Here is a 15,078-nt window from a genome sequence, read left to right on the forward strand (position 1 = left end):
ACCTTTGTAGGTTGACTAACCAGCCCATGTGACTCAGAGTGTCGGTTGTGATTGAGACGCTGAGCTCGCAGTCCTTGAAGGTGGGAGCCTTGATGAGTAGATCGTCCAGGTATAGAACGACTACTATGCCTCTGGAGTGCAGGACGTCCATGGTGGCTGCCATGACCTTGGTAAACACTCTGGGAGCCGTGGCGAGTCTGAACGGGAGAGCCACAAACTGGTAGTGGTCCTGGTCGATTGCGAACCTGAGAAAACTCTGATGAGCAGGTGCAATCGGTATATGCAGGTATGCGTCTTGTATGTCTATGGAGGCGAGATATTTTCCCTTCTCCATGGACGCAATGATGGACCGAAGGGACTCGATGCGGAAGTGACGAACCCGTACGTATTTGTTGAGTTGTTTTAGGTCCAGTATGGGTCGTATGCTGTCTCCTTTCTTGGGTACTACAAATAGATTGGAGTAGAACCCTCGGAAGCGCCCGGCCGCAGGAACCGGTACTATGACTCCTGCTTGAAGAAGCGAGGAAACCGCTTGGTGGAAGGCACGCACCTTGGCTGGCGGTTTTGGGGGAACAGAGAGGAAAAATTGGTTCGGTGGGTTGGAATTGAACTCTATCTTGTATCCGGAAGACACTAGTTCCCTGACCCACCTGTCTTCTGTAATAGGCATCCAGACTTAATGAAAGAGCAAAGTCGGCCGCCTACGGGTGGGATGTCTTTCGGAATCCGTGAGTCATGAGGAGAAAGTCTGAGGTTTTCCTCCTTTGGGCTTTGACTGGCCTGCTTTTGACTGAGAGGTCTTGTCCGACCTTTGCGTCGACCGTGAGTTGTCCCTGCGTGAGGAACGGTTACGATTTTGTGCTGGACGAGAGACGGACCAGCCTGAAGAATTCCGAAAGGATCGGAATCGGGTTTGGTTACGCTTCTTGTAAGTGCGTTTAGGTTTCAGTTGAGGGAGAGAGGTACTCTTACCCCCGGTGGCGTTGGATATCATTGTCTAACTTTTCACCGAAAAGTCGCCCACTGAGGTACGTGAGGTGCGTGAGGGACTTCTTTGAGGCTGTCCGCTTTCTATTCCGCAGCCAGAGGATACGCCGAATCGTTATGGCGTTTGATGCTATCCCCGCTATGCCCCTTGCTGAATCCAGAGCTGCATGAAGCATGTAATCTGCTACAACTGCTATTTGAACCGCTTGGTCCGACAGCTCAGGAACAGATGCTTGGAGACCAGCTTGTAAATATTTTGGCCCAAGCCAGGATGGCCTTGGCAGCCCAAACTGAAGCAAACACGGGAGCCAGGGAGGCCCCTGCCGCCTTGAAAATTGAACAAGCCATGCGTTCTACCTGCCGGTCTGCTGCGTCCCTGAGGGTTGAGCTATCTGGCAGTGAAAGGAGGGTCTGTGCTGCTAGTCTAGAGACTGGGGGGTCCACTTGGGTGGATCTGTCCATTCTTTGGTGTCCTTCTGTGGGAAAGGGTACCTTGCCTCCAGATATTTGTGATTAGCTAATTTTTTCTCAGGCTGTGAGAGCTGCTTTTTAAGGATTGCCTTAAACTCTGGGTGGTTAGAGAAAACCTTAGGTGGCTTCAGAGCTCCTTCAAAGGAAATCTTGTGTTCTGGGGCCTCTGGTGGCGGATCAGAAATGTCCAGCACCCGATGGATGGAAGAGATTATGTCCTCAACTAGCGCTGTATTGCTAGGGGGGATTGGGATCAGGGACCGCTCCGTTTCCTTGTCTGAGTCGGAGTCACAGATGTGTTCCGAATCCTGTGTATCACTGAGGCGTCCCCTGCTGGGTGAGCTGGGGAGGAGGCCTTCTCTGGTCGGGGATTGCGGAGATCTGCGTTGTCTGTCCCTGGAAAGGGACGGTCTAGCTGACCTGGAACTACGGTGACTCTCCCTAGAAGGGGATGACTGTGTGCTATGGGATGACGCAGATGGATTTGACTTATGTGTCCGCTTGCGTCCTGACCTAGACGTGGATGTTCCAGGGTCGTCCTGTTCCTGAGTCAAGCTCTCCCTTTGCTGGGTAACGGTCATAGCCGAGACACGACTCTGCAGAGCCTGAAGCAATGTGGAGGTTTGGTTATCTATAGACTGTGTCATAGATTGCGACCTCTGAGTGACCCATTCCGGCGTGGCATTAGACACCGAAGCATTGGCAGGTGCTTCTTGGGGCTCTAATGCAGTAGTCTGGATGCAGTCCTGGCAGTGCGGGTACGTGCTGCCACTGGGGAGAGCGGTCCTGCAGGCTGTGCAGAATGCATAATAGCAGTCCTGCCCGGTTCTCTTGGACCTTGAGCCCGGTATAGTGCACAGAGTGCAGAAGGGCTGGCTATGCAGAGGACCCTTAGGGGTGGCTATGCAGAGGAACCTATAGGGGAGCCTTATAGGGAATATGGATTCACAGCCGAGTAAAAAAAAAAACCCAGCTGTGATCTTACCCCACCAGTTTGCTCCTAGGTCCAGCGCCGGAGATCCACAGTCCTGTGCCCCCCGGAGACTGGCTGGCCTGGTCCTGCTGACTGGGAGGTGCAGGGTTAATCCCTGCAGCAGAAATGGCAGCCGAGAAGAGAAAGGGGGAGAAGGGGGCAGAGAGCTGAAAAAGGCGGCAGAGCTGTGTAAAAACGCGCCCTTTCTGTCTCGATCCGCCCCCTCTATGACACTGTAGAGTGTCATATTTGTCATCCGGGGGGGCGGAGAGGAGGCGGCCTAAATTAGATGCCTGATGCCCAGAAAGGCTCCAGGCCGGAGTGGAAGTCCGGGAGGGGGGTTGGATCTGAACCGAACCCCTTCCCCTGGATTTATAGGCAGGATAGCAGTGGGGCTATAAGCGGAAGGGGGGCCCGGTGAGGGGTCCCCCTGAGGCAGTATAGAGCTGGTGCTGCCACAGAGACAGGGGCGCAGGGAGCCCTATGTCTCTATTGTGCCATGCCTGCCTGCACTCCCCCGGCCCCGACAGGAGCCCGCAGCTGGGCTGGGGTCCCTGGATGCAGGTGCAGTGCTGGCCCATTGCTGGGAGCTGCAGAGTCCTGCCTGTACAGGCCCTTCCTGAGGCGTCTCAACCTAATGCCCCCAGAGGGGGATTAGGGAGGGTGCTGCTGTCACCATCAGGGGGCTTTATCCTCGCCTCTACCTCAACCCAGAAACCAAAAGGAATTGGAGAAGGAGGGGGGGGTCTCAACTTCGAACCAGCACCCGAGGGAATGGGGAAGGAGCGACATGGGGAATAGCCATCTCGATTTCAACCGGGCACCCCGTAATAGGGGGCCGAGGAAGGAGCCATGCCGGGAGTCTCGCAGGAGACCCACTTTTTTTCATCTGTAATCCCGTCGGAAAAACGGAGTAAAGAAAAGAAATTTAGGCGTGCCTCCTATGCGACACTAAGCAAAAACTGGAGAAGGCTGAAGCCGTCCAGGGGTGTATACTGCAGAGGAGGAGCCATGGTTAATCTTTTTCAGATTATGCATAGTGTCGCTTCCTAGTGGACAGCAGCATAACACCCATGGTCCTGTGTCCCCCAATGAGGCGACAGAGTAATATACTTTTTGTATACTAAAAGACTTCTCTTGCACAATCTTGAGTGCGGCTGACTGTCTACTACTTGTTGACTTGGATTACAACCAGCTTAGCCAGCACCTCCACCTACAGCTGAGGGTGCGTCCTTTCTACTTGTCTAGAATCAGTTGAAGAAGCGTCTCCATTACCCTCTGACTAAGGAAACTGAGCATTTCCAAAATGCGTTAGGTTGGTACAGCCCCTTAGGGTACTGTACCCAGGAGAAAGTGTGTGATTTCCATTTCGGTGCGCTCCATTCAGTCTCCGGCCGGGATGCACTGAGCATTGTAGCGCAGCTTCACCTCCAGTGTCTCTTCAATGAGAAGTGTTACGGACTTTGCATCAATGGCCCGTTCAGACTGCAACACTGCGTTGGTAGTGTATGTTCGTTTATACAGTTTCCTGTTCATTACATTGCTATATTTTTATATGTCAAATAGGAAATGTTTTTCAGTAAACATACAACTCCATCAACTGTTAATGCGAGATGATCCAGGCGTTGTGTGATTAAGCATTATTTGTGTGAAAGGTCTTTGCAGAAACCTTATATGCTGTGCGTGTAAATTACTTACTGTGTGTGTTTACTATGTGGGAGGTATTTACTGTGTTGAGTTGGGCTCACGTTCCTAGGACCTCAATCAAATTGAGACCTCATAGGACATCATGTATCGGTGCATCCATCACCGTGATGTGTCAGACAGATCAGGGTATCGGCGATCTCCTGAACAAAGTGTGGGAAGAGATGCCCCAGGACACCATCCACCACCTTTTAAAGGTATGGTCAGCATGGACCAGTGTGCTTTCAATCCCAGTCTGTTCCTGTTGTTGCTATAACATTGTGTAATTCGTTGAGAACAAAATTTTTATAAGAAAAAAATATATATATATTTCAATGGCGATCACACATGGGATCTCGACGATTCAAGTGTTTCCTTAATTTTTGGAGCAGTGTAGATGATTGAGCAAAACACAAGATATTAAGAAATACATTGAAATCTTTCTAGTAAGTGTAAATCACCGCAGCTCATCTGCACACCGATTGCCATCCTCTGATCTACAATACACTGCAGCCACTACAGATGAGAATGACAGCCTGCCTTCTTCATGTCATTTTAATAGTGTTCTTTTAAAAAAAAAAAAAAAAAAAAAAAAATTCCCAGATAAAAATTTTTTTAAATCAAATTGCGAGAAAGAACATAAAATTATACAGACAGCAATAGATTAAAAAAATGCCCCAAGCCTTGCAAAGCATATGCAAAGTCAATGTTAAAGTAACAGGTTGCTCCGGAATTTCTAAAGAGTTAAAACTTGTCATGATTGAATTGTACAAACTTGTAAAAATACTGATGATATGATGTATAGTAAAATAAAAAAACAGCTTAAAATGGTCTCAATTTCCTATATATCAAAGATGATTCAAGAGCTTATTTAAAACAATTTTTAAAATCCGACCCCACCTCTAAAGTGTCGCCCTAAATTGCACATTAGTAGCGGGAAGCGGTTTGCTATGCTCGCACCTAATCCTCTGCCTACATGCGCAATATGTTAAAAGATTGACAATATATTCCTTAAAACTGTATCATATTAAAATAGCAGCATACGGCTTGTAATGCCTTTGAGATTCTTGTAGTCTTTATGGACAGGTCCGGCTGTGTCTCCATCAGTTCTCCAGATGCCATTGCTGAGCTGGTGACCCATCGCAGATGGCCATGGCCACGTATCCCTTATGACTGAGGGAGTCCATGAGCTTCAAGCATTGCCCGACTGACACTTGATAGAGGCGGTTGTTTTTCTGGAGGAAGAAAGCACTTCTTACTAATTCTGTTTTCTTATTCACACAAGAAGCAATAAAAAGAAAAAAACCTCATTCCTCATAACACCAGTCACGAAGTGTACTATTCCCGGAATGTCAACCATATACTGGTGCCAACCCATGTCCATGGCAGGTTTACTGAGAGATTTTTAGGACAACTAGCCAAGGGTGTAATCACTGTGACCAGTGATACACAATGCCCTGGCACAATACACACTTACTACATGCTTGGAATTTTTTTGATGGCACATCATTTATTTTCTGAGTGATACTCCTCCGATTCTGACCATTTTAGTCAAGGGAGGAACTTATAGGGAGTCTGTTTGCTTTGTCTGATCTGTCATTTTCTGCTCAGTCACTTTTTGCACCCTTGGCATGGCCAAAACAGTTCAGTGCACTTTCCCACTTACTTGATTTCCACCGTACTCTTCATTGATTGACAGCTCCAGTTTTACAGGAGCCAGAGGAGGGCGGTGATAGAAGCGAAACAAGTAGGTTGGAAGGTGCACTGAACTGTTTCACCAAGTTAAAGGGAATCTGGCAGTACAGAATGACTGTCCAAACCAAGTACAAGCGCTCAGTCCTTCGCTGCGGGGCCAATAATTTATGTACACCTTTCCACCTAGCTCAGCCCTTCTCTGGCTATATGAAGCCAGAGCTGTCAATCAAACATGAGGGTGTGTGGGGAGAAAGGTGTTTTTTTTCTATTACTGAAGGACAAAATCCACCGGTTATCATCTGTTCCTTTTATGCCAATATAGTTTAGACCTGAGCAAACGGCAGAAGTGGTGACCTGTTACTATTATATTTTTCCCCTCACTCCTGATTTTAGCTTACAAATACTGAATGTGTGAAATACTGACCAAATACTGAATGTGTGAACATAGCTTCAATCTCCGCTTCCCAGTCTCCAGTGAGTAGGACAACCACAGATAAGTGTCTGTACATTAAAAGGTATATTAAATATACTTACGCCAAATACCCACTGTTGTGATCCACCAGATCCATGACATTTCATCAGTCGAGGAGGATCTGAGGATCGAGTCTCTGACATATCCAAACACAATAGATTACTCAGGATGAGCTCATGTTCTTCATTATATGTCCAGACCTGGAAATGTCACACAGATGTATTATCATCCTGCACCATTGCTGGTTCTCACTCCTAATATTTCTATTACAATTTGCATTGACCTGTGCCTCTGACATTGGTATCGTCATTTATCTATGTACAGGCTGCGCCTATGTGGAGGTAACAGGACTGCATGGCAGTATGAGACCTCTGCCCTATAAAGTCATCAATGCCTGGGATTAATGCTGGTTACTAATCATTCCATTAGACAGAATACCACTAGGACGAGCACAGACGAGAAGCTCCAGATCTGGTGCACAGATATTACTACCTTCCAGGCCCCTCTCATACAGTAACGCCATTACCTGGTCAGAATCGTTAAAGTCACAATCTTTGGCAACGACTAATCCTCCCTTCTGACTAGGGTGACCTTGGGCCACAAGACACCGGTTCGTCTGCATGTTGATGAGCTGAAAAAAAATAGAAGTGGTTTAGACATGAGCTTACGTAAGCTGATAATTGAACGGGGCACCGATGGGTTGCTATGACAACAGGTGGTCTGCTTGCCATCATGGAGCTCCATTGAAACCCAGATTGTGGCTAGTCTTCAAAAAGAGACTGATACTGATGTTTTACATGGATGCCATGTATGCTTTATGGTTTTCCCCCGTCCCAATAGGTTTTATACTATACTGAGGTGCGCCTGACCCAATTTGGATCCATGTACCTGAATTTCATATATCATGTACTCATTTACTTGTATTAAAACCCTGACCACCCCTCTCTAGGTCTGATTTCAGTGCATGTTTTATGTGATTTTAGGTCTTCTTAACCAGTCGTTTGTGATTGTTCTTTGATCGACCATCAATAAAAAAACTAAAATAACCTATTTCGTATAACCATAGAACGTTCTGACGTTGGCTTTACCTCCTATGTTCGAAACTGAGAGAAGTAGCACGTAAGCGTGCTGAATAATAATCTTTAAGTACGGAAGCGCTCTCTCCCTACTGTCCCCCACGTCCTACGGTAACTCACCAGAGATGGCGCCATCCCCTTCCCTAATTGGGTTCAGTGCACTTGTAAGGTCAATCAGCACCATCCTTACATCTCAGCACCTTCTCTAGTGACCATGTGCATAAAGCCATCGAATAAAAGATGCAAGCCACAGATTAAGAGATACTGCCAAAAGAATTTTTGTTTTAGATAATCTAGTGAAAGAAAATTCCTCTGGATGATTATTTATATAGAAAGGGCATCACTGTGTAAGCAGATGGAGGCAACCATGGCCACCAGTGAAGTGTACTACAGTAAAGCCGGCCATACACAGATGGCTGAATGATGCTTCAGTCAATCATTTGGCCGGCAGCCATCTTGGTCATGTTGCAGACACAAAGGAGCACTCGCTCAGAAGAATACTCCTGTTTTCTCTATGGGAAAGTCGCAGACAGACATCTCTGCCAGAAGCTTATTTCCAGGAGAACAATGCGATCAGCAATCCGAACTGGACATGCTTGATTGACAACTCCCTTGACGATCAGTCAGCAAATGCACTGACATCAGCAGATTCACCGGTCTCAAAGATTTGTATAGAATATGTGGAACAATGACTGTCTCACTGAAGAGAGCTGAAGCTGGGCTCTCCGCTGCCTCACTAGTTGAACAGCTGTGAGACACTTCTTGCTTCTGACCTGTATGGGAAGAGTCAGTGAGTGTACAGCATGAAAATAAATGGGTGATCTGGGCCGTTATCTTGCTTCATGCTTGATGTAGTTGGGTAAGGAGAGATGCAAGATGGAAAGGCCAGACAACAACTGAGGTAAACCCTTTTACTGTCCTAAGTCAACATTTTAGTGATTCTCTTCTGCTGAATTTGAGATAATCAGATGAAACCATTTCCCACTGTATTCTATGGACCAGTGAGTCAATAAAACAGTTAAACAGGCCAAATCCTCCCAGATCTAACCACAAGGCTTGACTTTGCCACCCAGATGCTGTATAGGACTGACTCCCCATCACAGTTGGCATCTCGTACTGAATAACATCAGAATGTAAGACATATTGCACAACCGTTGTAATTTAGCAGAAAGCAGATGTCCATCATTCTCTATTTGTGATTTCACTTGGGAGGGGGAGAGTGCTAATCTTGTCGGAAGAGCTGTTGCAAGAAGATTTTGGCACGATTTTTTTTTTTTTTTGGGGGGGGGGGAGCGATTGTGTATTCTGTCCTCACTACAGATCTTTTCTGGTCTTTGGCCTCTAAATAATGTCCTCCCTCCTTGCCAGCAACTATCCAGATATATCTTCATACCCTCGGATCCCTCCCAGGATGCTTCATTAGATGTAGTACTATTAAAAGGGTTTAGGTTCCCTAGTCTAGCCAAATTGTAGATTAAAAGGGACTCTGTCAGCAGGTTTATGCTGTGATCTGAGCGCACCATGATGTAGGGGAAGTGAGCCCGAATCCAGCGATATGTCACTTACTAGTCTGTGTTTTGCTGTTTCAATACAGATCAGGGTTTTATCAGCAGATTATCATTACAGGACAGGCAGAAGCTTTGAGCCTCTTTGTCCAACTATGTCACCACTACTGATTAGCCGCTTAGTGCCAGTATACACTGTACACAGAAATCAGTGATAAGGGCGAGTTATACACAGCTAATCTCTGCAATAGAGAAAACGGTGATCCTATCATAACTGATGCATCTCGTAAACTAAGTGATCTCTGATCTGCTGTCAGATTACATAGCAAAAACATTCTCTTTAAAACAGTTGGTGCTAGTTCTTCCGGGAGCAGACCGCTGTGCTCCTTAACTCCTCCATGTAGTAAAGCTATTTGGAGGAACCGCACAACAATAGACACAAGTATGCAGAAGTGATTTTTTTCAGGATATGAGAAGCCACTAATAAAATAAATCACACTATTTCAATAAAAAAGTGACCGTAGTATAGCTTGATGGTCGTAAGGTGACAGTAGGGTAGAAACTTTTCAGGTTTTAACTCTTCATCAGGCCTAAAGGAGTTACCCAAGTGACATAAGAGACTGAAGATAAGGATACACAATCTGGAGGGGTTTTTGGTAGAGTGAAGGCAAAAGCGTTCTTCTGGGGTACTATTCCCCAATAAAAGACATGTGTACATACTCTGTACTTGTGACCCCACACCATTCCTCCAACAAGCAAATTCCTCTAAATCACGTTACTACACACTGCGCCATGTCTTATATTTGTTATATGCTCATTAACTCTGATCTTGAGCATTCCAGCCGGGTGTCTTACATAGCCCAATTCCCAGGGGCATACTAGTGATTTTCATCATTTCTTCTCCCGTTTTATATCCACATTTTGTTTCCCTCATTTTAGTTATTTTTTCAGGATTTACAAGAAGAGAATGTTAATCCTCAAATTCTTCTCCTTGATTTTTGGCAGCTTTTTACAAATTTTTAATCATTCAGGCATTTTATACACAATTTCTGGTTTCTATGTTATAATGGAGGTCTTTTTGCTTCAGGAGACTCGACCGAATATCTGAAGTCATGTGGCAAAGCTCATGGCAATATTTGGTAGGTGGTGCTAGGTAGTCCGCTTTATTCTTTTTGGAAAAGGCCATTTGCCCACCTTTATGTATATAACTATTCAGCACATATAGAAAGCGTGACAGAAACAATCATCTTACCCTCCCCCGTTTTAGGATCTTGGGCCGCTTTTGGCCTCTATTGACGAATACAGGTGGTTGGGCTTTGGCATTAGGACCAGAAATTTGCATCTCAGGGTAAATATTATCCAGATACCACTTGAATGACTTGCAATTCAATCTGTTTCTCAAGGCCACTCGTTCGCTGATGTCTCCGTAATCTCTGTTCCTGAGCTCAGGTCGGAGGACAAAATACTGCTCCTGCTCATAAAAGAAAGGTCAATACTGTAAACGTACGTCACTGCTCAGAACATTTACTTAAACGTGGTTCTGGACTAGTAATTTTTATGCAGCCAGTAAGAAAACTCCCACATGATCTAAATAATCATTAACCCGAGGCTATGGGTAGTCATAGAGTTGCAAGAAAAAGTGAAAATTTCAACATTGTGCACTGAATACAATGTGGTCTCATTGTTATCAAAGTGATTTTATCAACTAATACAACACTAACTAATAACACAAACAAGCTCTTCTGTTGAAGTATTTTATGGAGCACATTAAGCAAAACATGAACGGCACAGAGAGAGAAAAGTGAACTTTGGTGTTAATTACGAACGCACAAGCTAATAGGCAAAAAAGGTTTAAATTAAGGAAGGGAGATTGGAAGTGTGGCTTCACTATTGCTTTGCAAGTTAAAACAAAGGCACACAAAGCCTGGTTACTGACCAATATGGTCTTCTCAAGAAAGATTGATTAATATTCCATGCAATTTTCAGAAGTCATGATATAGAAACGCGAAATTGGCTACAAAGGCTTTAACAACTGGGGGGGTACATCAGGGGCTACATGAATTGTCTATAAATGGAGAATATTCAGGACTGCTGCACTCCAAAAAGAACAATGGCCATCAAAAGGATGTGAAAGAACTCGAGACATACTGAAGATCTACAAACTGCAAAAACTCCTTAGGTGTCCACCTTTAGAAAACACTTAACAGGAATGGCGTTTATGGAAGGCAGCATTGATCTTCCACAAATGTGCACTACCCTGTTTGGTTTGCGTTGTTCTTTTTCATCCAAAGCTAAAATCTCTTCCCACTTGTGAAGCATGGTGGCGGGAGCATTGTGGTTTATGAAGCTGCAGTAACAAGTAATTAAAAGGTCCATGAAAACATTTTATAGGTGGATCTAAGAGCAGCAGTCTGAACCCAACGTAAATAAACTAAAGAACAGATGAAGACAAGATTTGTGTATTGCAGTGGCCAAGTCAGAGTCCTGACCTTAAAAGGGAATCTGTCACCCCAAAATTCGCCTATAAGCTGCGGCCACCAACATCAGGGGCTTATCTACAACATTCTGTTATGCTGTAGATAAGCCCCCGATGTAACCTGCAATACAAGAAAATCACGTTATATTATACTCACCCAGGGGCGGTCCAGGTTCCATTCGGGTCCAATGGGTGTCGCAGTGCGGGTCCAGCGCCTCCCATCTTCATGCAATGACATCCTCTTCTTTTCTTCCTGCCGCGGCGGCTCCTGCGCAAGCGTACTTTATCGAGGGCAGAGCAAAGTACTGCAGTGCGCAAGCGCCAGGCCTCTCTGACCTTTCCCGGCGCCTGCGCACTGCAGTACTTTGCTCTGCCTTCAACAGAGCAGATAATGTATGCCTGCGCAGGAGCCGCGACAGGAAGCAAGGAAGAGGACGTCATCGTATGAAGATCGGAGGCCCCGAACCGGACCGCGGCACCCATCGGACCCGAACCGGGACTGCCCCTGGATGAGTATAATCTAACTTGTTTTTCTTATCTTTCAGCTTACATCGGGGGCTTATCTACAGCATTACAGAATGCTATAGATAAGCCCCTGATGCCGGTGGCCGCAGCTCATAGGCTAATTTTGGGGTGACAGATTCCCTTTAACCCTATCGAGTTATCCTAGAAATGTTAATGATTGCAGGGAGAAACCTCCTATAAGTCACTCCGCTTTGGGCAAATCTCGTTTTGCAGGTAAAGGAAATGTTTGGTGGGGTGAATGCTGCTAAATAAAAGGGGAATCTACCAATTATTATAGTCCGTGGTTCTTTTACCTTTCCTCCTGCACTGTGAATGTTTACTCCATGTGTTTTATAAAAGACATGAATGGTACAATGGTTTGTGTGTTATTAGTTTAATTACATTGTGTCTGTCTATAATTGTGACTTTGAATACTGATTAAACATGGTCCAATTGTTATCTATGCAGAAATCCAGGTAATTCCCAAGGGTTCACTTACTTTTTCATTTCACTGTATGAAGGAGATTGTGTAATTGTGAAACATTTTCTCCCCTGCTATGTTTTATTATGCAAGTCAAAATATGGCAGTCATTTAGGAGCGCTGAGGAGGGAGCCCCAAGGATAAGGAAAATGCCAGGCACTGCTGCAGCTCCAGCCGAAAACCTCCGAAGGAGGATGGACACAGAATTCAAGGTAGAAGTCGGTCACAGGAGCGCTGAAAGGAGACACTGACACGAGATGAAGTTTAGCCACCTGAAAAAGACAGTATTTCAGTTGAAACGCGTTGTGGCTTAACTTCATCTCGTGTCAGTGTCTCCTTTCAGCGCTCCTGTGACCGACTTCTACCTTGAATTCCGTTTTATTATGTGACTCCATACAGTGGCGTAAAGTACAATTCTGTGGTCTGAGCAGACCTCTGCCATGTTCTCAGCAGCCATAGATGGATAAAAAGGTGCAGAAAGAGCGTGAGCCCAGCCTGCGGCCACAGGATCCATTTCATGATGTAAGAAAAAAGGCAAAGTAAATACAATACAAATAGCAGATACCTTGTAGTCGTCCATCCATACATGGGCTAGCCTTAGGGAATTATGAGCCATAGTGTCATGGCCGCCAGGTGATCCATACGGGCGTCTTTTCCGGAATATATGCCCAACCCTGGAGCAAGGTACAATGAGAAGGCTTCCTCCACACATCCAGATCTGAACAGGAGAGAAAATATCATTAAAACCTGCGTCTATACAGGACAGGACTTTCCAAACCACTAACAAATGAATAAAGATTGAGAACAAGCTTTTAAGGGTAAGTTCACACAGGACTTTTTTGCTGCGGTTTTTTTTTTGCTAATTTTCAGCTGCTTTTTACAGTACCAGCAAAGCCTATGAGATTTCAGAAATCTCATGCACACACATTGGTTTTTTGTTTGATCAGTATTTTGTGCTTTGCTGCGTTTTTTTGACATAGAGCATGTAACTTCTTTCAGCGTTTTTGCTGCGTTTTTTCACCCATTGACTTGAATGGGTGTTGAAAAAAACGCAGCAAAAACGCAAGTATCATTATTTGCTGCGTTTTTGCTGCTGAAAATCCAAAGACATTAGCCTGGAAAAAGCGAAAAAAAAAAAACACAAAAAAGAAACACCAAATACGCAACAAAAAACGCACCAAAACACACCTATAAGCAGCTGAAAATTAGCATAAAAAAAACACAGCAAAAATACGCAGCAAAAAAGTCCTGTGTGAACTTACCCTAATAAGTATTTGATGGGCAAAATCCCCCACTGCAGCTGAAGAGCATAGTCGTCCGATCATTAATTGTTTTATTATTTACTGTGGATCTGCTGCATTCACACTGGCCAATTCTTGTACCACACACGTGTAAAAGAACAAAATCCTAGCAATCAATGAGCCTGTGTGAATGGGACTCTAGACTATCCAGGTACTGCGAGGAGCAGAGAGCAGCTTAGTGGCTGATACATAATACGGGGGCTACAGTTACTACGAGGAGCAGAGAGCAGCTTAGTGGCTGATACATAATACGGGGGCTACAGTTACTACGAGGAGCAGAGAGCAGCTTAGTGGCTGATACATAATACGGGGGCTACAGTTACTACGAGGAGCAGAGAGCAGCTTAGTGGCTGATAGATAATACGGGGGCTACAGTTACTACAAGGAGCAGAGAGCAGCTTAGTGGCTGATACATAATACGGGGGCTACAGTTACTACGAGGAGCAGAGAGCAGCTTAGTGGCTGATAGATAATACGGGGGCTACAGTTACTACAAGGAGCAGAGAGCAGCTTAGTGGCTGATACATAATACGGGGGCTACAGTTACTACGAGGAGCAGAGAGCAGCTTAGTGGCTGATACATAATACGGGGGGCTACAGTTACTACGAGGAGCAGAGAGCAGCTTAGTGGCGGACACATAATACGGGGGGGCTACGGTTACTACAAGGAGCAGAGAGCAGCTTAGTGGCGGATACATAATACGGGGGGGGCTACGGTTACTACGAGGAGTAGAGAGCAGCTTAGTGGCTGATACATAATACGGGGGGCTACAGGTTACTACGAGGAGTAGAGAGCAGCTTAGTGGCTGATACATAATACGGGGGCTACAGTTACTACGAGGAGTAGAGAGCAGCTTAGTGGCTGATACATAATACGGGGGCTACGGTTACTGCAAGGAGCAGAGAGCAGCTTAGTGGCGGATACATAATACGGGGGCTACAGTTACTACGAGGAGTAGAGAGCAGCTTAGTGGCTGATACATAATACGGGGGGCTACAGGTTACTACGAGGAGTAGAGAGCAGCTTAGTGGCTGATACATAATACGGGGGGCTACAGTTACTACGAGGAGCAGAGAGCAGCTTAGTGGCTGATACATAATACGGGGGCTACGGTTACTGCAAGGAGCAGAGAGCAGCTTAGTGGCGGATACATAATACGGGGGCTACAGTTACTACGAGGAGTAGAGAGCAGCTTAGTGGCTGATACATAATACGGGGGGCTACGGTTACTACGAGGAGTAGAGAGCAGCTTAGTGGCTGATACATAATACGGGGGCTACGGTTACTACAAGGAGCAGAGAGCAGCTTTTTGGCTGATACATAATACGGGGGGCTACAGTTACTGCGAGGAGCAGGGTCCTGGAGAGGTAATTGCAGAATACATGGAGCATCTATAGGGAAATCCACATTTATGCCATAAATGGGGAAAATGTGATGTAAAAATTACGCTTCT

The 15,078-nt window shown here is 45.5% G+C and overlaps 1 protein-coding gene across 1 annotated transcript in view; it reads right to left on the minus strand.

The window, feature by feature from the left end:
- Nucleotides 1-4,694: 4,694 nt before the first annotated feature.
- The window catches only part of GALNT11 (polypeptide N-acetylgalactosaminyltransferase 11), a 36,181-nt gene continuing 25,797 nt past the window's right edge, over nt 4,695-15,078 (minus strand). The window contains exons 8-12 of the mRNA XM_077268645.1: nt 12,889-13,041; nt 10,115-10,333; nt 6,808-6,912; nt 6,344-6,481; nt 4,695-5,349 (exon numbers count right to left, since the gene is read on the minus strand). Coding sequence (XP_077124760.1) covers nt 5,218-5,349; nt 6,344-6,481; nt 6,808-6,912; nt 10,115-10,333; nt 12,889-13,041 — 747 coding nt within the window. The 3' untranslated portion in view covers nt 4,695-5,217. The remainder of the gene's footprint in view (nt 5,350-6,343; nt 6,482-6,807; nt 6,913-10,114; nt 10,334-12,888; nt 13,042-15,078) is intronic.

This window comes from Ranitomeya variabilis, chromosome 6, assembly GCF_051348905.1.
Source record: "Ranitomeya variabilis isolate aRanVar5 chromosome 6, aRanVar5.hap1, whole genome shotgun sequence".
NCBI classification, from domain to species: domain Eukaryota; kingdom Metazoa; phylum Chordata; class Amphibia; order Anura; family Dendrobatidae; genus Ranitomeya; species Ranitomeya variabilis.